The sequence below is a fragment of the Ambystoma mexicanum genome, chromosome 2q (assembly GCF_040938575.1).
Source record: "Ambystoma mexicanum isolate Mex_15411 chromosome 2q, UKY_AmexF1_1, whole genome shotgun sequence".
Lineage (NCBI taxonomy): Eukaryota > Metazoa > Chordata > Amphibia > Caudata > Ambystomatidae > Ambystoma > Ambystoma mexicanum.
This window is the reverse complement of record NC_090924.1, coordinates 909195431-909222046: the sequence shown is the minus strand read 5'-3', so window position 1 is coordinate 909222046 and position 26616 is coordinate 909195431. Positions and strand designations below refer to the sequence as shown.

Here is a 26616-nt window from a genome sequence, read left to right as displayed (position 1 = left end):
CTCTTTACAATTCAACAAAGGTGGAGAAAAGGTGTCCCTTCCCCAAGCCTTGCTTAGGCTCTTTCAATAATCTCAATGATGTCAGGATTTTTACCAGGGGATATATCTTGCCTCTTCTCTTGACTTTTGCCAAAGGATATCTCTCTCACCTTGGTCTTCTCTGTGTTATGTGGGTCGCAGACCCCTTTCTTGGGTTTATAATGTCTCTTAATCATGCCTGGTTCACTTTCCTGCCAGGCATTGTCTAGCATGTACAATTCTCCAATACTCTCAAGGGTATTGGAGGATCCCAGACCCATATCTTGCTTCTTTGGGGTGCTCTCTCACCCAGTATATCTTGACTATTTTGTTTCTCTTCTCGGTTTCACTGGGACGAAGAAGGCGGTTTTGCACTTCCTCCCAACCACAGCCCCTATGTGGGTCCAAGACCTTCTCAGGTTTGAAATGTCTTAGTCAGGTCTGGTTCTCTATCCTGCCAGACATTGTCTTGCATATTCAATTATTTAATTCTCTTAACATATGGGTCCCAGTCCCTTGGCTCTCTTCGGTTTTCCTTGGGGTGTTCTCTGACCCAGTAGGTCTTTATTTAGTTTATCTGCTTGATCCCACTGGGATGAGGAAGATGGTCCTGCACTTCCTCCCAACCACAGCCTCAGTGCCTTCCCGGGCCCCCATCTGCATACCTTCTAACTTGGTTGGTGCGGGTTCCATCCTCGGCAACAGTGACAAGCTTCTCTATCTTCTTGTTGGCTCTCGCCATCTGCTCTCTGCTTTCGGCAGCTCCGCCACGCTGATTTCTCCACACCCATTGGGTCCCACCTGGTCCAATCGGTTGGCTTTCTTCTTCCCATCAGACACCTGGTTTCCCATCTTCAGCTGAGATTTGGCTCTCCTCCACCTTTTTGGACGCTGACTTCCTTGGCCAGGAGTCTAGGTCTGCAGTGCGTCCTCTGAGCAGCTTTGCTTCCCAGCTCGATGCTCCTCTGTGGCAGCACTAACTCTGAGGAAAGTCCTTAGTTGGATTTTATGGTAAGTTGACCCTCGAATCTCGGATAGCTTTTATCTTTGTCTTGGTCTGCGTAGGGCTCTTTATTACCATGCTCTTCTTCGTGTGAGTACGTGTGGAGCCATCTACGTCCAAACTTTCCTCATCACAGTATTAATAGACAGGCCATGCATGAAGCAAATAACAGAAGAAAGAGGAGACATAGAGGGTGGGGTTGCTTGGGCCCTATCCGTGTTGTGGAGTGAATAATGTAGGGCAGAATGGTGGTTGACATACCGTGTTCTCCCTTGATAGTCTTCCCTACTCCCGCAGAGGGGGTCACCTCCCATGGGATCCTTCTGCGGAGCACCACCCCAAGGAGGACTAACGGGTAATGACCTCACCTCCCTGACTCCATGGAGAGAAGTGACGAGACAAAGAGATTTGTTACACTGGCTAGTGGGAAAAGGGCCTCTACCTCATCAAGTTAATCAAACCTCTACGGAGAATTCCACAGTCAAAAGGATCACATGGAAGTTCCTTTTTAACACTCAAGCCAAAAGGGGAATGCCAACCTCACCTTATTTAGCACATCCTTGCATCCCTACACAGTGTCCATTGTGAACATTCTGGTTTGTACTGGTTTATACCACATGCTTACAAAGTCCTTGACACAGAAAAGCTCAAGATAGTAGGTTTGAGTTTTTGTGTCCATGACAAAGAAACACAACATGGACATAAGACCAGCTTTACCAAGAGCCAACAGTTTGTAGAATTCAAGTGGTAGTGGACATTCGTCTGCTTGAAAGAGTAGCTGTTACGTCGCAGAGAGAACACCCAAAATACACGATCATTGAATCCATTGAGCTCTTAGCATAACCCATTCACATAAACATAAGATAATGATCCACACCTGCAGGACCTAGAATATCCCTAAGGGATGGGAAGTGGTACCCACTCTGTAATGCAGGCACCAAAAGCAGTATAAGAAGGCCCCAAGGTGTCTCCCTCATCCCTAACATCAAACTTTAAAATACAAAAAGGGGACAGAGATCCACCCCAAAACCCCTAGGGTAACACTTGCAGCCAGAAAGTGGAAATGTAGGGAGGCATGGTAGAAGATGCTCATGATTCCATGCATATTAATATCAGTAGAGAACAGTCCATATAAGGAGACCTGCGCACAAGCCTATTTCCCAAGATTTACTGCAAGACAAGCCCATGGCCCCATCTTGGAGCTGGGCATCCAACGAGGAAGGGCTTTCTGAATCCAAGGTGCCAGCCCACATTTATAATCCCTCACAATGAAGGAAGCCCCCAACGCAATTAAGCACTCGTGTGGGATCTGTAGTTTGGTCATCATTTTGCCAGTCGCTAGACCCACTCCTAATTCTCCCACTCCTGCCACCAACGACCTACTCACAAGTCCAATTACAGGGGAGTATAAAAATAAGTCACAACAAGAGGGAGGTGTGGGATTCAGGAGATTGTTGGTGAATGCAGAGAGGCGAGCAAGAAGAGAGGCCAAACAGAGAGAAGTGAGGGGGATGTAGTGGTGCGATGAAACAAGAGTAGAGGAGGAAGGTTTGGAGAAAGGAGGAAGAGAATGGAGTAGTGTGAGGGAGAGATGAATGGAAAGGCAGAGGAGTTGAGGTATATACAGGGAGACGAAGGAGAGGACATGCTGATGAAGAGGGGGAGATGGAGATGGGGAGAGTAGAAGAGGAGGGGCGCAAGTACTGGGAGGAAGCATATCGGTGGAAATTCCTTTTAAGACCTGGACCAGGAAGATGCTTCGAAAAATGGAAATAAAGAACCTGAGCAGAGGTCTGAGACTAGAGAAGAAACTCTCCAATCTAGCCCCATGTAAAGAGACACAGAACGGAGTTTAAGGAATAGCATTTCTAATTCCCATGCCAAGGGGCAATGCTGAAATCGAAGAGGAGGGGAAAGTGGAAGCACCCTATGGGCCAACTATGTGTGTCCCATGCCTGACCCCCATCAGTTGGCCTATGGGTGCTGGGTGTTGACACCTGTTAGTTGCTTCGGGGAAAACCAACAAGAAGCCCTGATGATGCTACAATAAAAACAAGCGCCAACAAAGAAGTGTTTGGGACACTATAAAGTCTGAAAGATTGTGAGTGACTATCAGAGTTGCAGTCCTGAGAGAACGAAGTGAGGGAATGGCTGAGGACCATGGTCTTTGCATACAGATTCTACATCTGCTACTGTTTGTTGTACAAATTCAAAGACTGTGGTATCGAGAATAAAATATCTAAAAAATATCGCATCTGTGATGTCGCGTTGTCAGCATGTTTTGGGCAGCCGACCTTGGACATGTGGCCAGCTGGTAGTGGAGGAGGAGGAGTTGGACATGTGGCCAGCTGGTAGTGGAGGAGGAGGAGTTTGGGTTGTAACCTGGAGCACGTTCATAGTTCATAGGAAGATGTATGTGCAATACACAGGATCTTAGTTTACCCTGTATTTCACTGGAAACTAATGGAGGTACATCATTGCAGATGTGATGAGTTCATCACTTCTATGGAGGAAGAGGTGTGGCATCTACATGTAGAAGACTCATCAAAGCATCCCTACTCGTGTTTCATATGAAAACGTTGACTTAACCTGGAACTAAGTGATGCACCACAGAAGGAGGGGACTTACTATAGAAGCCAAACTGACTAGCTGGGAACAACTGGAGCTCTTCACTGTGAGGCGTGTGTCTTTAAGAACAATTATATGTTCTTCTCGGTTATTTTCAATGCCAATTCTGAATGTCCATGATACTTGAACACTTTAGACTACATCTCTTATTATGTAATCCTGATTTTCTTTTGTACCTTTAAGGTACAGTACATTGTGTTTAATCACTGGTGAGGGTGACACAGAGCACACAGACATAATGAGAATGTGTGAATGAACTATACAGAATGGAAGCGTTTTACACTGCCTTCACAGATGTTTCATAAGAAAGGAGTAGTTTCTATAGCAACACCTAGATTATTCATAGGGTTTCTAAGATAAGCGCACTAACTGTACAGTATTTCACTATTTATAACCAATATTCATTTGTAAAAAGAAACCTATGGAGTTGTATGTAGACTCGAGCAACAGAGCAACTTTGTAATGCCTTTTTGTTACCCCTTTTGTTTTGTGAGCATTCGGTATTATTTTAGCGCAAACTATTGAAGATTGACTCCCTCCCACTCATGACAACACCATGGGAAAAGCTGCCAAGTTTAGATGTTGAGTCAGAGAAGACCTGTTCAGGCTGCTGAGGCGGTTCTCCTGAATGGTGCCCTGCTACACGGGAGTCAGCTCTTTTCCCTTTTGCAGTATACTCGAGCATGAATGATCACTACACTCTGCTTATATTCAGACAGTGCTTTGGGAGACAGTGTTGGCAATGTCCTGTACAAACCATGCTCCTGACCTTTCTTTCAACCATAAGCAGTGAACATGGTTTTTGCATTGTGTGTTAACTTTCCTAATGTTAGGAATCTAACCAGAAAATAAAATGAACGTTTTTCTGTGCTTGTGAGTCATTTTACTCCACTATGTGTATGTATGTCTTTGAATATTCTAGGCTATAGCACAAAACTCTGAGCTTAAAGACCGGTTACGCAGAATACATGCTGAGTCTATGGTTCTTGATTCAGCTGTCAGCGCCAAATCAAGTCCTGTGTCATTGAAGGTTGGTATATCATGGGCATCGTGCCTGGCCGTGGTCACCAGTACTTTGTCCATCAACTTTGGAAAGCTGCAAGCCAACAGCATGTTTTGTGTTGTCATCATTGCCGGTGCATTTCATCTAGGCTTCCCCCTCCTTCCATTTTGCTTGTTCGGTGTCTAACCCTGCAAATGGCTTTTTGCCCACGTTGCATGCACCCATCACTCCCTTGCATTTGGGCACATAACCCATAATCGTGTTTTTACAAAGAATAGAGCAAGCCTGGACTGCCTTCAATAGGTGTTCTGGTTGGTCAGAATCTGTATCAATATGAGAGTGGTGTCTTTTGCTCAAGCCACCTCCAGGCCTTAATGTCACCCCATGCCTCATTCAGGACACTATCTTCCTTCTGTAGCAAGATAGTGGTTGGATGTAGATGTATTAAGACTGCAGTAAAACATCTGTTACTATGTCATACATTTTATAATTGGTGCACCAGACTTGTTTAGTGCTCGGATTGATACACGCTGCTCCTGTTGAGTATATGGTTTGCTTTTCTGACAATTGCACCACTTTCGTATGAGGTACAGGGAGATATTCTCTTCCATTTGCATTGCATTGATGATGGACAATATGCTATGCCTTTGTATGTAAAACCAATGAGGCGATATACACTGAGCCATTAGAACCACCCTCCAGGTAAGGTAACCGACAGGGTCGGCCCAACGCTGAGGTGTATATCGCCATTAGCAACCATGAGTAAGCGCATGCAGGCGCTAAGAGCTAAAGAAAATTATAAACAAAAACGGACTTGTCTTCAGGCTTGCAAAACCGCTTCTGTGAAAGGGAGTCCATTTTCAATGTTGATTATGATGGCGTAATCAATACTGAAAGTGGATTCCCAATCACTGAAGTAGCGTGCTGTTGTACTGAAGCTCAAGTGAGTGGTTCTTTTTTTTTAAATTTACTTTATCCTTTAACAGCTGCGTATGCTTACTCGCAGGTGTTACAGGCAGTATAGGCAACAAGGGATGCACAGGGAGTGGGGCATGCAGCACTTGGGATGCTGGGAACGTGGGTTTATACCAGTGACTACAGGCCACTTTCCAAGCATCCTGATTGGCTAGCCCCCCCTGCCCTGGGTGCTTATATTTCATAGTTAAATGCTCCAGCAGCCACTCACAGCAAGCAGACATCATAAGCTGCACCTTTTCTGTAGGTTATTACAATATCATTCCCTATATTACTGAACAACACATGGGCCCTCATAAGTGAGCTGGTCCGGACGTCTCACTCTGAGTCTGTCGGTAGGGGCTGTGAACCACCGACAGGCCTTACATGCTGGTAATTCAGGCCCTTACCGGCAGATAATTCACTGAAGCACTGTTACTAACACCTATCGGACTCCATGGGAATGGGAATTTACTGTTCTGCCACCGCCCATAATTTCCCGGTATTGCCGGGATATCGGGCGGTGGAAACAGTAGGCCAAGGTTGCCAGTAGGCTTCCAGTACTACCGGCAGCCTACCTGCAACCCTGTAATAAGGGCCCAAGTCTTAAAAGAAACAAGCTTTTGATAACATTGTATAAGGTCTACATCATGTCTTGTTTGTATTACTGGTTACATCGGCATCAATTAATAAAGTGAGTCACATAATTTTACTTCAACAATTTGACTCAGTGATTGGCATCTCAATCATTGCTCTGGACATGAATGTATAGGTTATGGCAAATTGTGACTCAAGAGTAAAAGAGCTGCTGATACTGTCCATGATACAAAGTCCTCTTCTGTGCCCCTCGAAGATTAACTTCTGCATACCATGTTTTAGTTCCAATCAGGCTATACACAGTGTCAGTTCGATATCACTAGTTCTTAAATCAAATTGAGGCTGCCCATTTTAAGTTCTACATCAAACCACAAATGAACAACTGTTGCCCGATTGACAAGAAAGGATAATTAAAAACTGAAAAAAGTAAGTTTGACAAAAACATGTCTTATAGATTTGCTACCTGGAACTTGCCATCTTCAACACCACCAATTGTTTTCTAGAGATGGGAGACGGAATTAAAATGACCACCAAATGACAAGAAAACTTGGCATCAACGTAATACTTTCAGACATTGCAAGTCGACATATGGGAGAGTAAACGTGCAAGAAAGATACTTTTAAGTAATTTAAGAATAGTTCAACTACATTCCATGACAGAGGCAGTAAATACTGAGGTTGAAGGTAAATATACCGCTCTCTGTGCTTAATATTGTGCGGGGTAGACAACGCGCTGGTCTTGGAAGCAAAACCACGCAGAGCAACAGAGATTCGAATCCCGAATCCGCGTTTAGAATCCGAACTCTGGTATGGTATTAGGTGCATTATAAAAAAAAAACAATTAAATAAAATTTATACAGTACACCTACATAAAGTACTCTACATTTCCCAGCATTTTGGAAATTAATTACTGACCAGAGAATATAGGCATGATGTTAACACTTTCTTCAGGAGCAGGAGACTTCTGTGCAAAAGACTGATCTAATTTGAACATGAACTTAATATAGTGCACCCTGCAAAACCAACATATTGGCAAAGCCTTCTCTATCACAACATGGAAATCAGCTAGTATCGAAGGCTTCCTTTTCTGTGCTAAAAAGGCAGTTTTCCTTTGTGGGAGTGCCACTTTCATGTGTGCCGTGGTATTAAAATGTGACGGTGCGGAATATAACGAATGTCTTCCTATTGCCTTCACGTTGTATGGCGCAGCCAGGTAAGGAGATTGATTTTAGATAATTTTTCAATTGGTCAATATTTTTATATTAGAACGTTAGCCAAAATATTGTGAGATTAGTCGATTCAAAATTCTAAATCATGTCTCACATCCAGATTTTGCTATTTTGCCATGGCCAGGAGCGCAAACACGGTAGACCCCCGCCCCCCAATCCATACATTGTCACATGATGGAACAGTTGAAAATGAGAGAAGATATTACTGAACACCACAACTGACAATCACAACTGGTATAGCGTTCATTCCGTTACGGTTCAAAGCTTCTCTAGTTCAGGTTGGTGAAGAGGATGGGGCGTATCGGGTGGAGATGGGAACCTGGGACACTCAGAAGAGTGCAACCAGTGTGCTTTCTTACCCTAGTGCATAACGCTAGAGAGGGATTTTGCAGGTAGTCAATCCATGGCCTTCGAAATGGCTGTCATCAAAAATGAGCACCCGCGGCGGGGGAGCCAACCAAGTAATTTGCTCGGAGCGTGGACTGAATAGCACGATCTCGGGCCACGTTCTGAGCAGCCTCGCGCTGCTTCCCTGCCATCTTCCCCCTCCTTTTCGTGCCCTCTGGTCACAGTTTCCTCCCCTCCCCCTATCCCACTCACCTTATTCTTTTGGCAGTGGGACCACTGTGAAAATGGGAGAGGGTCTCCGTATGGAGCCCTGCCTTCTGTCTCCACTGCGGCCATCTTAAGTCAGTGTTTTCTTTGAATGATTGGGATATGCATTGAAAATATATTGCTATCAGCAACTTGAGTTTCTGGATTGGAAACCCAGGTTTGCTAATAGCAGTAATGCCCAATCCGGGCCGCAGGTTCGGATGGTAATGACACCGGGGCCCATCGTTAACTTGGGCCCCGGCATGTTAACAGCCGATCCGGCCCTCCACATCAGGTGTTATTGCCAGAATGAAGTCAAGGTTTTAATTTAAACCTAAAACAATTCTCGATAATTCTGTTATTGGAAATATATGCTGAGAACAAGGCTTCTATAAGGGCATTTAAAATAATTAAATCTAAAAAAAGCCATTATCCTGTGCTTTTTTTAACAGTATTTTATACCACATAGAAATGTGAAATGCGCATGGTTGCCAAGACTTAGTTATTCATGTGAAACAATATCATCGTGCTTACTAAATTCATCCCAAAAGAAACCTAAATTACCTTTCCTTGGTACACTCCTCATTTTAAGCACATGTTTAATTTGTGCATTTTTTCCTTTAAAGATATATCTTGGGTTTATTTGTAATGTGCGAAAAGAGATATTTATAATGTGCTGAAAATAAAGGGTAAATTGTACAGTGTTTTCTGGGCACTATTATAACAACATTTTACATTGTCTTTACAGTTCATGGACCATTGTTACAGATTTCTTCAAATTTAAATGTAGTCAATGCAAAATATTGTACGCATCTTTTCATGCTTTGTTTTTTTAGCAGGGATCTGCCACCCTTGAACATCTAAAGAATAAAGTGAACTCATATTATCAATGGTTTGGATATAGAGGGGGTGAAGCCAAGAGCTGTGCAGCGCTGATGTAACCAGCGCGAGTTCTGCGATCGCACCACCAATAAGTCTGAAATCGGTTGCAGAAAGACCAGTGACCTGGGGAAACCACACATTTGATGATGTGGCGACCGAAACTCCTTGAATCTCTTAGTTCCTCCACGGAATGGCAGGGATGGCCGCCATCTTCGGAGACCTTGTCCTCCAGAACCGGATGCAATCCCAGGGACAGGGATGGGCCGGCAGACAGGCGATCTACAGGGGATGACTCCCTGGAAGTGTGGACTTCCTGCATGGGAACCAGACCGGCTGAGGGGCAGGATTGAGATCCCCACCATCAGTAACGTCCTGACAACATACAGGCAGACTGGAGTACCGTGTTGCCCACTTTAGCCTCCTTTTTGCCCCGGTGAGGTTGGCATGTTGCGGGAAAATCATCCCTGAGCTGCATCAGTAGGGGCCCTTCGGAAATCGCAGCAGGACAGGTAGGAGGAACAGATTTCCCTGATCTTGGAGGTTACCTTTGTGACCATTGAGGATGTATACCTGGTGGATTTAAAACTCCCCACCCTCATACATATCCTGGTCGAGAAAGGTGTGTTGAGGGACAACCTCAGGTTTTCACTATACAGACCCTAAAATGGTAAAGGGCCAACAAAAAATGGAGCAGTTTGTGGGAGCCAAGAATAAATAGGGAAGACATACAGAGCATGTTGCGACCCAAATCCCCGCCTTGTAGGCCATAAAAAACTCTAAAATATCACTGGAGAACAAGATTCAGGAAGTTCGGGCAGACATCTCCCTTATCGGAGCAGACCTACGAAAGATCAATGAGAGGGTGACGGCTGTCAAGAAACGTGTCAGTAATGCTGAAGATTCCTTGACAGTACTACGGCAACATGTGGAGTGTCTGACAAAGGTGACCAGGATCTTTGAAGGAAGGATGGGTGATGCAGAAGGCCGGTCCAATATACAGATTACTGACTTACCTGAGGGGGACACCCTTAAAATCAAGGGCCTCTCGATTTTTTTCACTATTGAGAGAGCACACAGGGTGCCTGGGAAATGTCCTTCTCCTGGAGCTCCACCTAGGGCGATGGTGGCAACCTTTCTGGACTTCAGGTATAGGGACACTGTACTGCAGGAGGTGAGGAGAAATGGTTGCTTCAGAGATCTGGGACTAGCTGGAGACTTGACCCCAAAGGGCCAGAGAACATGGATCACAGAGCTTGGCGGTATTGCCTAGTGTGCCAGAGTGATATCGACTGACTAGGGGATATCGATGGCCGGGTTAATCCTAGGTGAGTCTAACTCGAAGTTGCAAGACTGAATGTTCTAGGGGCCCCTGGCTCCATTGCTTGCTCAGCTTTATGATCAATTGCTTCAAGCAATGCTTCAGATTCCATAGTGAATGTAGATGCCTAGCCCCTCTTGAGAAGAAAGCATTCAATGGAGATTTTATCTATATGGATGTTGGGACCCTAAGTACTATGCAGGGCAGCTACTTCCCACTGTTGATTTGGCTGGACTATCACATGGGCTAACACTTATTGGGACCCGGGGTAACATCCTGATATCCTTTTGGAACTATGTTTATCTCGTTGTCAAGTGTGGTGATTTCAGGAGTGATTTGTATCCGGTGTTCATCTTGGAGGGGTTCCTCATATCTTCATGCCACAGGGAATGATGGAAGTGGGTGGTTGGGGTTTCAGAGCAGAGCAGCAGTTCTGAGCTCTACTCCCACGGGTCAGAGTTCCATTGTCCGCAGGATGGATGTGACCCCTGTATGCGGGTGTCTGGAATCTGTGGGCATTCATTGCATGTATTCAAGGGGCATTTCCTATGAGGGTCCACAGGTACGATATGTCGGCTTTATGGTTTTGTTCTATGGTTTCAGTTATGTTGGGTGTTGGGATGGTCTGCGGGTAGAAGAACGGGGCATTCTATGATGGATGGATGGATGGATGGTTAGTTGGAAGACTCTGGGATTCTGGTTTTCATGGAAGGGGCTGACCCGTGGGATGACACAGGCACTGCACCAATGAGAGATCCTGTGCGACTAATTATGGGACGACAGTGGGATGATGCCTAATACGTTAAAGTTGGTTTCATGGAACATACAAGGGCTTGGCAATAGAAGGAAGCATGCAAATGTAGGTAGCTTCCTGAAAATGCATGGGATCCAGATTCTGTGCTGCAGGAAACACCTTTTTTACTCAGATTTAATGGATGTGAAGCATAAATGGGGGTGGTGCTATTTGGTTCCAGCTATTCGTCATATGCATGGGGGGGTCATCATCTGGGTGGTGTCCCCATATAGATTGACAAAAGGATAGGTGATTCAGTATTAATATTAGCAGGTAGCCTAGCCATAAAGTGCATGTGTCTCATTAATTCCTATCCACCCAATGTGGATAACGAATGTTAATTCCAGGAAGGGTTGGAACGGGTGGGAGGGTACAGACATAACCTCTTCTTGTGGAGTGGTGATTTTAACTGCCTGTTGAATAGTGTTGGAGAGGTCAAATGCAACATGCCCTTTAAAAAAATTATCATCCACAACTTTGATGAATCAGGTGATTCTGGAATTGTGGAGGGAGAGTTGAGGGAGGTTAGAGGTTACTCCTTCTTGCACCCTCATGGTTCTCATTCACGTCTTGATTATATCTTGTGAGAAGGCAATACTTAGAACTGTTCTCTGATACCGAATATTTGGCAAGGGTATTCTCTGACCACTCTGCTTTAGCAACCACACTTTCTTCGACGAGGATGACACCCGCTATATCATCCTGGAAATTTCAAGCTAAGGCTTTCGAGGATGTGGTGTTTCAGAATCTAATTAAGAAGGAAGTATCTTCCTTGTTTTAAAGGAATAGTGTATCCCTAGAGGAATTTGGCTTAGTGTGGGAGGTTTTTGTGGTTACTATTAGGGGATCATGCATAGCCTGCACGATAGGGCTGCGTAGGTCCCATCATAGGTCCTTGATGTGAAATGAACAGACTGAATAATTGGAAGGGGAAACGGAGATGGGGAACCTCTGCACAGACGATCTGTCCAAGGAACTAAAAAATCATCGGGACCTTCAAGAGTAATACGATAGTTTTGAATATAACCAATATACGGTGCATGTCCATGACGAAGGGGATCAGGCGGGTACACTTGTGGCATAGTTAAACATGAAACACCTACATATACTATTAAACAGATCCGTGATGTGACGGGTGCACTGGTATCCTGTTATGTTAAGGGAATTTTTAGAGCGTGACAAAGACCCAAGGGCATCTTGGCGCTGGAGAACCACTAAACACTGGGAAGGAGGTATCGGATAGAGGGGACAAGAGAGCCATGCGCTACACAAATAAGTAGGTTTTAAGTTTTTTCCTAAAAGAAAGGTGGTCAGCTGTCACCCTCAAATAGAGCGGGAGAGAGTTCCAAAGGGCAGACACAGCTACATAAAATGCCCGGCCACCAATAGTTCTCCTAACCACGCGAGGAACACATAGCAGCGGATGGTCAGCTGAGCGAAGGTTGCGAGAAGGACAATACCAACTTTTCCTGCAAGTACACCGCGCCAAAACCATAAAAAGCCTTGTTCACAATGTACATGGATTTAAATGTAACTCTCGCTTCCACAGGAAACCAATGAAGCTTGTGTAACACCTGGGAAGGAAGTCATAAACGCAGTATTCCAGGAGTACTATAAAATCTTTATTCGAGTGGGAACACTTATGATGAAACTGAGGCTTTGTATTTATTAGATCAGGTGAGATTACCCCAGCTGTCGGATGACGCTAGGGAAGCTTTGGAAGCACCTATGTTATGTTACTTGGCATTTATATAGCGCTTTATATATCCTTGGTATAACTTCAAAGCGCTGGTAGGTTGAATGCCCTCGGGAACTGTAGTTCAGGTCAGTAGGGGAGAGATGGTATCGTATAGTTGGTGGGTGCACCGGGTATGGGTGCAGCTGGTGTAATTGTTGCATGGTAGCTGCTTCCTAGCGATAGGTGTGGTGCGTAGGATATCAGTTGGATGTGTGCAGTCTGGTGGGTGAAAACCCAGACTGGGTTCTGGCCGTGTTAGGCCTGAGGAACGCATATGAGCAACTAAGCCGGAATGTGCTCGGCTAGCTGCGCTTTATTAGGGTGATGAGGTGTTCATGGGGACGTATTCGTATGTGAACAGCTAGACCGAATTATTCAGGGGTATAACTGTGTTCTAGTTGATTGATGGTGTATAGTAGGGAGTAAGCGTACTGGTGTGATATGGTGGTTATCTGTAGAGCGCCCAAGACTGTGCACGTGAACAGGACAGTGGGGACATAGCGACATACAGATATAAAGGGACAGGAGTCGATACAGGTATATATGTGGATACAGATGTGTATGAGGTACAGATATATTGCATATATAGGGGGATACAGATATATAGCAACAACATGGGGAACAGGGTGCACAGTGATACAACGTGTGGGGTGAATTCCAACAGGTTCCACTCATTCCATTCTGCCCCATTCATTCCGTCCATTTCTTCTACTTTGTCTACTCTATCTATTCCATCCATGTTATCTATATCATCTATTCAGCCTATTCTATCCACTCTATTCATTCCATCCATTCTACCTATTTGATCTACTCTACCGGTTCTATCTATTCTGTCCACATTGTCCATTCATCAATTTCATCCACACCATCTGTTCAATCCACACCATCTGTTCCATCCACACCATCTATTGTTATAGGTGAGGGGGAGATCCAAAGTGCTACTTGTTCTCTGCGGAAGGGACGAACACTGGGCACCAATGGTCCTCTGGTTGAATTTTTTATCATTTTCATGGATCTGTTGGTGCCCCAATTACAGAAGGTATATGATTACGCACTATGTATGGGATCTCTTTTAAATCGATGCATGAGGTGATTTGTAGTGCTTAAACTCCCCAGAAGGACACACGATTTTGTGATTCTTACCATCCCATTTCAATGATTAATGGGGACTCCAAAATAACGGGCAAAATAATAGCCTTGTGATTGCTAAATATAGCCCCCTGTTTGGTACACCCGGATCTGTGTGGTTTTGTTGGTGGCAGAGTTAAATCTATGAACTTAAGTCATCATGTTATGGATAACGTTAAAAACTCTTGAGGAGGAATTGGCGATAATGTCCCTTGATACAGTCAAGTCCTTATTCACTTGAATGGCCATTGATATTTAAGGTGCTATGAAATTTTGGTCTAGTACCAGTTGTAATGCAATGGATACACGTATTGTACCATGGCCGATTGCAAGGGTTCGGACGGGACAGTGGATCTCCACAAGATGGACTCTGGAAAGAGGCACTAGACAGTGCTACCCGTATCTCCGGTTCAAATCGCCATAGCATTGGAATCCCAAACAGGGTATTTTAGGAACTGCATGCATGAAGCCTGCATAGGGATCGATGGGCGTGCATGCACACTACCTCATTGTATGCTGATGCTTTGTTATATGTATGTAATCCCTGATATAATATTCTGATCATTCTGGAGGTGCTTGATCATTTCGGAGTGTTTCAGGTTTCCCTGTGTATTTACCTTCAGAAATATCTGTTGTCATTTTCAATGTTTGTTTCAAATTGCTAGGCCGTAACTAAATCAATGCAGTGTGTTGACAGTCTCCCAAGCCAAGATGGTGTTTTCTCAATAGTCACCCGGATTGGCTAGGGAAAGATTAATGGCAGTAGCTGGACATTCTAAACTGCATTTCATTGTCATTAGTGCAGCTGAGAGGGTTTTGAATTCAGGAGTTCCAGGAAACATGGCCCAACCCTTATGGGCAAACACGTGAAGAAAAGTAATTTTAAGAAAAAACACAGAAGAAAAGGAGAAAAGCCGGTCGCATGGCCAGTCTACTGAGCACCAGCTTAAGCTAAGTGAAATGACTAATTTAGTTCATGGATTTTCATGGTTGTGAAGTTCAACTGAAGTAACGTTATATATTGTTATTGGACAATTTCAGTTTGGTTTTAAAAAGCAGAATTTTACATTTGATATTTACTAAAAAGGACGTTTTGAGTACTTGTGTAGGCTTTGTTTGATGCAAGCTTCGTTTTTAGAAAGATTCAGTTTGTCGTGCTGAAACAAATATTTTAGAGGAAAGGGCCGTTTCCGTGTGGCGTTTGGTTGCCTAACAACATGTGCATGTGTTGGCTTCCTATTACTGAAAGCTTTCAAGTAACACAGGTATCGTGGAACCATTATATGGTTTATCGCTAGTAGTGTCGGATTTGAATTAAGCTGCGCTTAAGTTGCAGTCAGCACGGAACTAGTTCCCTAAAGGGAATTTCAATTTACTTACGCGGTCAGCACAGCAACTGTGAGCTTTTAGTTTTTATATCTCTGGGAACCTGGCGAGCTCGAGAAGCCCAGTGACAGGATTCTGAGACCAATCTCAGAGACTATTAGTTTACTTCACAAGTTAGTGGAATTCATGATTAATAGGGATACATCCATAATCTTTCTGAGCTATGAGGGATGGTCCCAGGAACATGAATCGTTTAAATATTTGGGTGTTCAGGTTTTCCACGAGATCTAGAACGCTTTCGTATGTAACACAGGAAGAGCACTGACAGGGATAGGAAATGCGATAGCATTCTGAAAACACTGCCACTCTCTTATGAATAGCGCTTGGTGATTCTTTCCAGGTTATTGTGTTTTTTCACCAATATTCCCTATAGGATAAAACTGGTTTTCTTTCAGGTATTGGAGACCAAGATCACAGAATTGCTATGGGGCGCGGGTAGAAGGATAGTGGGACTATCAATGTTGCAAAGATCCTTTCCGGATTATGAGCTTGATTTCCTTGCCGGCCAGTTACAATATGCATTACATTGGAACAAAGCTCTTGACAGTGAAATCTGCATTCTATTAGGGGGCCTTCTGAAATACAGACAGGGGATTGCGTTACTGTGGGACACGATGGGGACGCGAAGGGGCACTTGTGTAAAACGGTTCTATGTGATTTTGCCAACAACTTTTTATTCAAGGTATTTCTTACCAAAACAAATTTAATTAAAAAATGTACTGAAAAAATGCCTCACCTCTCCACCTGTTTTAAATCCTTCCCCTCTTCCCCCCATATACATATATTTTTAAAGAAATCGCAATTTTTTTGGTAAATCTGTTTTGGTGAAAAATGCCTCAAATAAAAGTTTTCGGTAAAATCACCAGATATGGTATAATACAAATAGAGCAAAAGGTGTGGGAAATACTTTTTTTTGTTTAATACATTTGTATTTGCTAAATAGCAAGAAAAACATAAATATAGCATGAAGATACATAATTTATATTGCTTACACAGATATAGAAGAATTAATCTTGTGTTAATAATTTCTAATATATAAGAAAAGAAATCAAGACTTTTAACTAGATTTCGTCTGAGAGCATCTCATCACCCTGATTTACTAATTGGGTTTGACAGAGTCTTACTCGGGATATACAGAGACATGGGCCTTCCCACTTTGCATTTTGGGGGTTGTAAATCGCTAGGTGATATTTTCCGGGATGCCTCCTTACTCACATTTAACCAATGGATGATGGAATATAATGTGCCGCAAGGGATCTTTTTAAATGAGGCTAGACTAAATGGACGTATGAGGGCACTATGTGAGGTTATACTGGTTGATCTGGAATCCACCCCGTTACTGCAGAAACCTTTTTCAATAGGTGATGGGAGGGGAACAGTCTTGCAGATTTATAAAGTGCTATTAGCAGAGAAGCCAACCCTAGTCCTATCTATCAAGGGGAAATGAGAAACGGACCTGGGTTATGCAGATTTGGAATGGATTACGAATTGTGAACACATTAAAAAGGGGTCCAGGAATGGCAGATTTAAACATGACTCTACCTAATACATGTCCTCGATGTAATCATGATGGGGCAGGATTTTGGCACATAGTTTGGGAATGCCCAGTGATTCAATGTTATTGGAAGGAAGTAATAAACAGGATTCAATACCTTACTTTATTGCTCCTATGACTGTGACCCAGCTTTGTTTATTTGTTTATTATTTATAAAGTACACCACACCCTAAGGTATCTGGGCGCATTTACAAGACCGCTTAAGATCATGATAGATACATGAACACATTATGATGAGAGGGCACGTAGATGCATACATCATGTTGAACAGGCATGGCGGTGAGTACAGTATATGCAGTTTATAAGCGTAAGCAGACGCATGATAGTATACAGCAAATCATACTTAGCAGTGGAAAGGGAATAAGTGCAAGTTAGCGGAGTGAGAAGATGCTATGTTGCAGTCTAAGCAGAGGTGTCATTCATGTGGAGCCATTTTTTTGTGTTGGACCCAAAGCCATGGAAGGATTGGTCGATATGTAGAGTAAGCGGGAGCGCATTCCAGGCTAGGGCCGCTTGTACAGGGAAGCTGATACCTCTGGCTCTTTTCAGGTTGAAGCGTGGGGTAACATTGCAGGCGTAATTGGCTGATCTCGTGGGTCTTAGTGATTTTTTTTTTAGGATAATTTTATCTTTCAGGTATTTCGGTGCAGCATTGTTGAGACATTGTGTGAGAGATTGAGACTAGTTTAAAGTAGATTCTGTCCTTGATTGACAGCCATTTATGGTTGCTTCTAGTTTTGGAAATGTGGTTTCTTCTTGGAATGCTCAAGGCTGTTTGTAAGGCATTGTTTGGTAGGGTTTGAAGTTTGTTTAATACTTGTTTATTTGCTCCTGCATAGAGAGCGTTGCAGTAATCAAGTTTAGACAAGATTAGTGCTCTTGCTAGTATGATACAGCTGTCTGTGTAAAGGTATGCTTTACAAGTATAGGCAGTAGCCGATGCAGTAGCATTAACTGTTTTCCTAAGGTTCAAGGTTGAGTCAAGGTAGAAGCCTAAGTTTTTTGTTTCCTTGGCGGTTTTGATAATGTTGCCATCTATGTTGAAAGATATGTATTTTGGGTTCAGTTTGTTGATGTTGGCAGGGGCGCCTAGCATGAGAATTTCAGTCTTCTCGTCATTCAGGCAAAGGCTATGGGTTGCCATCCGGGCCTGAATGACAAGGTATATTTTGTTTAAAAGGGCAGTGTCCAAGTCATAGTTACCAGAAAGCAGTATCAGTATCTGGGTGTCATCTGTGTAATTTGTGTAGATGACTGCGTCGTTAATGATTTGTGCTGGGCAGATGTCACCTTGGCATCACAACGGTTTCAGGGAGGCTATGATTTTTTTCGACCTCTGGTATGGTAACTTGGGCAAATTTGAATTCTTGGAGAATATTTAAAGCTGGAATTTTTGGGAATGTCTGGGAAGTCTCTGTATTGTTGATATTAAGTAGTTTAGTTGCAATTTTATTTTGTAGGGTGGCAATTTTGTTGGCCAGAGCATTTTGGATGCACGTGCACCAATCTTTTGTTTTTATGGTGTGAGTCGTTGGGTGCTATGGGCGATTCTAATTCCCTCAGGATTCCAAATAGTTCCCTGGTACTGGAACTGGCATTCTGAATTCTGTCATAAGTTTCATGTTTAGTTCTGAGGATCTCGGCTTTGTCGAAAGTGGAGATTGCGGTTACTTTATCTTTATTCTCTTTGGAAGGCAGATTCTTCCATATTCTTTCACATTTCCTTTTTTCCAGCCTGAGAGCCTTCAGATGAGGGGCAACCAGGTGTTAAGATGAGCTTTAGGCTTACTCTTGCAGAGGTTCAGTGGGGCATTAGTGTCTAAGGCCTTAGTCATACTGTTGTTAAATAAGTCAATCAAGTCTGCGGGGTCTTCAGAGCTAGTGGAGTTCAATATTGGGAAGAGGATAGGTGTCAGCTTCTCAGCTGTGATATTGTCACAACACTCATCCCAGATCCCCACTGGCAAGCCTATTGGCCAGGTGGAATCAGGACTCAGATCTCAAATAAGACCTGGCATCCACTTCCCAGGCCCTCTTGGGACCAGTTCTGGCGCCTTTGGCACCAGGCTCATACATCATGAGACACATGTGTTCAGGGACTACTTCTTTAGGCTATCAGCCAACATGGAGGCATCCACATAGCTTGGTTCTATGAACCAAGCTATGCGGTATAGTGTTTTGGGTGTGGTGGCCTAGGGACTACTTTACCTGGACTACTTTGTTGGGACTATTTAAACCACACCCGGGCAAGACCACACGCTTCGCGTTACTTTGCAGTCTGCAACGTGACGCTCACAGTGTCAAGCTTGCTTCTGAGCCTGGGAAAACCAGAACCTGCAGAAAGACAAAAGAACATCGTTAGCAGCAGCATCTTACCTGGATTCTCCATCTTCTTTCGCTCTCAGCTCCTGAACAGCTCCTTTGGATCAGCGCGCCTCCCTTACCGAAGGACCTGAAAGAAGAGGAAAGACAACATTAAAGGAGGCATTAGAGACATCACAAGGTACGAACTATTCGAAAGGCTTACCTGGCTGGTCGCCTTCCGACCGGCATCGCTTCGAGAATCCACACACGCTGAGAGCACACCGCGACCTACAAAAAGAAGGAAAAAATCAAGTCATCAAATAAAGGCAGCGCAGCGCAGCGCAAATCGCTTACTTACCGCATCGTAGCGCTCGATGGGCATCATCATTACCTGCGAGATCCAACTTAGCCAGTCTCGTGTACTCTCCGCACATCTAAGGTAGAAGAAACAGAGACATTACCACACAGAGAAAGGCATGCAGGAATAACAACTCGAAACAGAAATCAGACCTACCTGAAAGACATTAAGCGGGTTGCTGTCAGAGAAGTAACTAGACCGCACTCGTCCACGAAAGGCAACACGCCCCTGCCAAGAAAGCAGGATGGAGAGCTTGCCCACTTCTACAACAAGGTGAGCAGAGGGCCCAGAGGGGGCTGCGGTCACGCAGGAGGTGGGGGAATACTACCTGGGTCAACCCACCCTAAACACAGCCCTCCTGTATTTCCAGGCTGAACTTAAACCGCGGACCACACCTGGGGACCATAGAGAGGATACTAGCGACCAACTGGCTGGGTGGCATCCCCGTGGATTCAAGGTGAGCGTAACCGATATTACGCTTATTTCTGGTGGTGAGAGGTGGCACGATAATTTTAGTTTTAGTGGCTGGTCGGTTAGCAGCGATAGTAAAGGAGATAAGAGAAGGATCGGTCCATGACTGAGGTTCGATGGCGGTAATTGCTGTGACACAGTTATGGTAAGCCAACCAGTCTAACATTCTTCCTTTCACATGGGTAGGTTGGCTAATTCTTTGCGTGAAGTCCAGTTCAGTTAAGGATTCCGCTAGGGATTTAGCTGCATGGTCATTAGGGTCTGAGAAGCCAAGGTTAAGATCGCCTAGTACTAGAATTTCTGTAGAGGGTTTGGTATTGTCTGAAAGTACTGTAATGATATCCTACTCAAAGTCTCTGGTAGGGCCAGGAGGTCTATATATGAGGCGGATAGTTAGAGTGCTTGACTGAGAAGTTGCTAGTTTCACTGTGAGGAGTTCACAGGACTTGAGCATGGGTGTAGTTGAGGCTCTAAGTGCCAAGTTAGCCCGAGCTATGATGACAACCCTTCCGCCTTTGGAAGTTTCTCTGTCTACGCGAATGATAGTGTAGGCATCAGGGATGGGTAATAGCAGAGCTGGCCCTGCAGCAGCATGGAGCCACGTTTCTGATATCGCTAAGAAGTCAAGTTCATTGTTATTGATGTCTGCTATATGTGTTGCATGTGCAACAATGGACCTTGCATTTATCAATGCACTTTCAATTAAAAGGGTCTTGGGCTGTGGTAGGGGGGAGGAGGCTTGGCCTGTAACGGTAAAGGAGGATGTCCGTCTGGCTTTTGCTTGGGTTTTTTGGATAGTGAACTAGTGGCGGTAGGGTGCTGTGTGCTCCGAGTTGTGGGATAAAGTATTAGGATAGGAGGTTGAGGATATTTTCTGCTGATATAAATTCCTTGAGAGTGCATTGATGGTAAGCCTAGAGCCTAATCTTTTATTTCTAAGGTCTCCACGGCATGGTTGATTAGGGGTAGGTTTAGTGGTGAACCACTTGATCCATTGACTAGGGGTGAGGTCAGCTGAGTGGTTAGAGTCAATTTGGCCACAAGTACGTCGGCCGCCGGCTGCTGCCCGCTGGCGAAGTGTTGCTAAGGCTAGTTCGCTAGAGGAAGCAGCAGTTATCTAGTGAACTGATGATGCAGGACATAGCGAGTGCGAACAGAAGGCATGAAGCAACAAAACACTAATATGGGTACGGCATGGGGTGTCATGACAATTCACACAAGTAAACAGTAAGTATCCGTAAGTAACAGTAAGGCGATCGAGTAGGGAGGGAGAGACATAGGAGTAAGATTGCTAAGTTTCCATTGTTGTTGGTTAAATGAAGGCTAGTGAAATCCTGGAAGTGTCCCAGGGGCCCTTTTGTCCCGCAGTGGGTGCTTGATATATCGAAATGGGGGTTAGCGGAATTAGAAGTGCAAAGTAACGTCAAAGAGATGGACATGGAGGAAGGTTTACTGATTGACGGGGGTAGTTACAGAATGTAATCACATCCTCCCCGATTTTAAACAACTGAGGGAACAGGCGTACTAAGCCTGAAGCATGTGCTGTCAGTTATGAACCCCGAGGCGAGGGTATGGGCTCATTAAGGTGATTATGTTCTTCGCTTGGGAATGCAGGACATTGTGCTTCACCTCATGGACCAGGCTGACAAAATGGAAAGACCAATGCTGCAGACCATTTACCTTGCCTATTGCCATAGGGATGCGTGCAAGTGTGGTTATGGACTACGTGGCATATTGCCTTAGTCTACATGTCGCCAATTTTGTATTATGCCTGGAATCTTTGTTTACTTTTTTTTTTTACATGATGCCAATTTCTGTTTCTTTTTGGGTGTTATTTTTGTAATTCTGAAAATAAATTAACAAATGTGTGGGGGGGGGGAATCAATAGTTTGGATACTAGTAGTTTCTCGAAGTGTTCTTGCAAATTGTATTCCAGAATAAGAATTCATCTATTGCTTTTATTTGGCATGACTCATTTCAATAACTGGGTGATAGCAAAATTAGTCTTGAGGGCCCAACAATCCTCTAGATGTCCTTGGGGAACCTTTACTCCATCCCATGTTGGGCATCATCTGTGCTCATTTTTTGTGGTCAGATCTTACCACAAGTGTAGTATTGCCCAGAATACCGCTAATGTTTCCCTTACCACAGCCAAGTAATTAGCTTCTGCACCTCTCAAAGGCAGAGAGACAAATGCTATCACTCGTTCCTCCTCATTTCCATCCATGTGGGTCAATGAGGCTCCTAATCCTAAAATGCTAGCATCAACATTCAGGAATGTTCTACTGTTAGCTGAAAATGTTCCTAACGAAGGAGCATTAGATATATTTTCTTTGATTTTTTTTTAAATGCTACTCCACACTCTTTACACCATGTGAACTTCACCCCTTTTTTTTAGTAACGATCTGCGGGGCATGGACAAAATTGCAAAGTTTTCAACAAATTTGTGATAGTACTTTGATAATACCAGGAACGAGCACAATTGTTCCGTGTCTTTGGATTCAAAGAGTCCTTGTCTCCCTCTATGCAAGTGCTGAAACGTATTGTAGATGATAGCCTATTTGTGCAAACCTAATCCATATTCAGATGAGGCTGCAGCATTGATACAATGAATATTAAGGTACAGATCGAAGTCAATGTAAACGGGGGGAAAAAGGAAAGTCTATTTTATCTGACTCAATTTCTTGATGACTTTCAACACAATTCCTTATGTCCAAGGTATTGTGAAAAGAGTTTTGAGTCACAGTCTTAGAGGTTTACATCCTTACTGAGTATTTGTCATGTCTAGGCAAAGTGACCCATAATGGCAGCAAGACTTTCCTCACAACTGACTCCCAGGCAAGAATTATGCCATGTGCCAGTGGATCTAGATGAATGAGAATGTGGGAGGAATATTCCACGGTCCTCTTCCCTGACTGCAAATAAATGTGATAAGGGTTATTCAGAATACTCATAGCAAATGTCTTGGACACTCCCCCTACTCAAACCTGGTTCTGGAATATGGAAGGTGGAAACATCTACTATCTAGACGTAGAAAATCAAGTAAATCCTGGTAACTGAAGTATTCACCCTCGTCTTGGTAAGTAATCATGACGCAGGAACCACTCCAGACCAGGTATGTAATTAGAGTGCTTCTTTATTGTATCTTGATAACAGGTAAAGGAAGATATAGGAGAGTGGTTAATAGCATCCTTCTAGTTCCTGCATCTCTCCAAGAGTGTCCCAAACATCACCTAGAGAACACTCATCCCACAACACTCCACACGCATCATAACATTCGCAAATTCCATTCAGCCTTCGGGCTGACACAACACAAACCTAGTATTGCAGGATACTACAGTAACGTCTTTAGAAAATCACAGGCACGGAAGGAATCTGGGAAAACTACTGGGTCAACTGCCCCAACATCACAAGGACCCTAGTATAAGGGGAACGGAATACCCAATACAAAAAAGAATGGCACTACATACCAGTTTGGAACAAATGCACAATCCAAATGTATGTGATCAGAAAGTCCAACCAAATCCAAGGCACAAAGCCCGAGCAAGTCTGTAATCTGCTGCAGTTCATGAGGAGATCACACCGGGAAAGTTTCAACGAACACCAAAGACAAATCCAATATCCAGTCCAGGGAGATGCTGAAGTCAATAATGGGAATTCCAATCAGGCAGGGCTCAAAAAGAAGTTGTTCACAGGAGAAATGCCACTGAAGTCTGGCCAATGGTTGAGAAGCACCAAGCCAACTGTGGAGGCTCCCCTATGGTTCTGAGTCCACATAACCGAGCAGCAGACACAGTCCTGATTTGCCATCATCGAGTCCAATTCAATGATTTTTGAACATGCATTTGTTGCTAGGGAATGTGGTCCCCATTGACGCTGGTGCTGTCCTATGCATTACAGCACTTTGTAGTACTGCAATGTGGAGAAGACGAGGTGATTACCTCCCACTGTATCAGTAATGGTCACCCTTTGATCAGGATTGGGGAGGCCACTTCTGAAAATGCAGAGGGCATGTGCAAAGTTCCCCAGGGTTTCATGCTGTCTCCCACTGTCTTCAGTCTCTCCATGGAACCATCTATGTATTTTTCAACATGTGTATGACTAAGTGTTAAAAAAATTGGAAAACATGCAAAATCAGCTTTACACTTTTTGCAAAATGAAGTGCAAAAAAGGTGTTATTGTTATCTGCCATTTAAGCATAGCAGAGAGAATTTACAATGGAATCTTATAGAGTCTGTCTTATTTTGTCTGCAGATTAAACAGGCAGAATCGATGGAAATCCATTGGTTTTACAGCAGCATGTTAATGTCATGATGGCATAAAGCCATGTGTTTTTTGCGGACACAGTGGGAAGCGTGGTGGAAATGGTCATCTCTTCCATGTCTCCATCTGCCTGCAAAAATATTGAAAACCGTGCATATAAAAGGTGTTAATCCTGATGTAACCCTTTTAAGCCATGTTTTGAAAACCATTTGATATGCTCCAGGAGACCAAAAATGAGCATCATTGATGAATATCCTATTCTCCTTTACATGCACAGGAAATATTTTATATTCAATCGGCTTGTGTTTGAAATGATTTCCTCTACAGTAGAGTTGATGGGAACACAGGTTAAGATGCTGCAGTGAACAGTAGTGTTTTTGGAATGGTGAGTGCAGGCATATGGGTTCAATCCTTCTGGCCAGTCATTGAGATTCATGCTGTTTTTTGTGGAATTTTAGTCTGAAATAAGACTGTGGAATGGTGGATATTCAATGTATGGATTACCAAATGGTTGGATTATTAAAGATATTTGACCCTTTGTCCTTTGCATGGACTGTCCCATTATATTTAAATGCTCCTTTTCCTAGATTTGCATTGTGATCGGGGCTTGATTGTGGTTGTAGATTGCTTTGTCAAATGTAATCTTGTAGTGACTTAATTTTCTTTGTAGTTCATATTGTTTTCTCTTAAAATCACTCTGCTGTTTCGAGAAGTAATTAGCATGGTGGATCTTAATTAGCCTCAAAGCATGCCACCTGATCAAAATTCTCAAATGGTGCAAAACATCTGTGATTTAGTCTTTGTCTGTTAGTTGACCAATTTGTTTCTATAACCTGTCATGAGACCGAGGAGGATAGCCATACAGCGGACACAGAGGTATGATTAACCTTAGATTTATTAGGGATATTTACAGGTCTGGACAACATTTTAAAAATGCAACAAAAAACCTTTATTAATAACAGGATGACTTCTCCTTGGGTTCACATTCTAGGCTTTTTACTTAATGAATTAGAGTTCTCTTCCCAGGATGGACGATCCATTTGGTCACACAGTCTTGAGGGTTTAAGTGTCCCTGCACTTCTTTCTTGTCTCTTCAGTTCAGTGACTTCGATATTCTGCTTCTCGTACTCTGTTTCTGGGAGGCCACCTTTTTCAGGTCTCCTGCCCTTTCAGCACCCACAGGCTAGGCCCGAATAAGGCTAGAAGCTAGGGCTGGATAGCAGTGAGCAAAACCCTTGAGCTTCCAACAAAGAACTTGCAACACGCGTTTACCCTAAAGCCTTTCCTCCAGCTTTCTTGCCACCTTCCTATATCATTGTCCTTGCTCTCTTCCCCAAAGCCCTGGCCTCACTTTCCCCCTTGATGGGTCACAATGGGCCTACCGGTAGCTCTCATAAACCTCCTGTCCTCTCTAACCTGTCTCCCCTCCTGTACCACTTGACAGCCTGCTTACTGAGCACGATCTCCATCTTCTCTTCTGGTGTTTCCTTCCACCTTATTCTCTTTCTAGTGTCTTCCCCAAGCTCCTCATGATGGCTCCTTCGGACCTTCTCTCTCTAGTATCTCATCAACCTTCTTTCCTCCATCCCCCTAATGGTGTCTCCTAACTTCCTTCTAGCGCTGCCTCCTAACCTTCTCTGACTCTGGCATCTCCTCCAACCTCCTCCAATGTCTCTTTGCAACCTCCTTATCTCTCCTTTCTTCCTACTGATGGCTCTTTACAAGATCTCCTCTTTTAAGCTATCCCTTTGTCTTAATACCCTCTCTCCATTTCTCCTGTTTATCTCCACATAATTTCCTTCTCTCGCTCTTTCCCACCTTTTTCCTGATATTCTGCTCTCGGGCCTTGTTGCCTCCTCCCGCCCCTACTGTTATGTTCTCTCAATTTTCCTCCTTCAGTCCACTTTCTGATGTACCTCTCCATCTCTTCTTCTCATTTGCCAATCTCCCTCCTACACCTAGTCTTACTCCTTCTATCTTTCCCACCTCCTGCTGCTTTCTCTTCTTTCTCTCCTTGTCTCCACCGACTCTTGTCCCTCCACTTCCTGTCTTCCATCTCCTCATGTCCACCTCTGCCTCCTCCTTCAGCAAATATCTCTGCCTCCAACTACCCCATCATAAACGTACCTACTCCTCCCCCCCCCACGTAATTGTAAAATTGCTGGGTACGTTTCATTGGTTTTCAGTTCCTTTGAAAATTGCAAGCATTGGATTGTAATACTCTTCTACTGTGGCACGCAGCCGTGTGGATCAAGCCTATTTTAGGTGAGTCTGCTGCCTTGTTTTTTTTGTCCATACACACATGTGGGATGCCATCAAGAGGATTGTCCTCGCACACGTTTCTCCTCCATGCCCACAGCTGCGGGTCCATATCCGTGAAAGCTGGCAGCTCTTC

The 26616-nt window shown here is 43.9% G+C and overlaps 1 protein-coding gene across 3 annotated transcripts in view; it reads left to right on the top strand.

Moving 5' to 3' along the window:
* The window catches only part of OSBPL3 (oxysterol binding protein like 3), a 1742686-nt gene that overhangs the window by 1199743 nt on the left and 516327 nt on the right, over positions 1-26616 (top strand). Inside the window, exons 15-16 of one of the 3 annotated variants that reach the window (XM_069648201.1) lie at positions 4572-4667; positions 10612-10623. The exons of the other annotated variants lie outside the window; for them this stretch is intronic. Of the exons in view, the coding sequence (XP_069504302.1) occupies positions 4572-4667; positions 10612-10623 (108 nt within the window). The remainder of the gene's footprint in view (positions 1-4571; positions 4668-10611; positions 10624-26616) is intronic. 3 annotated transcript variants of the gene reach the window in all.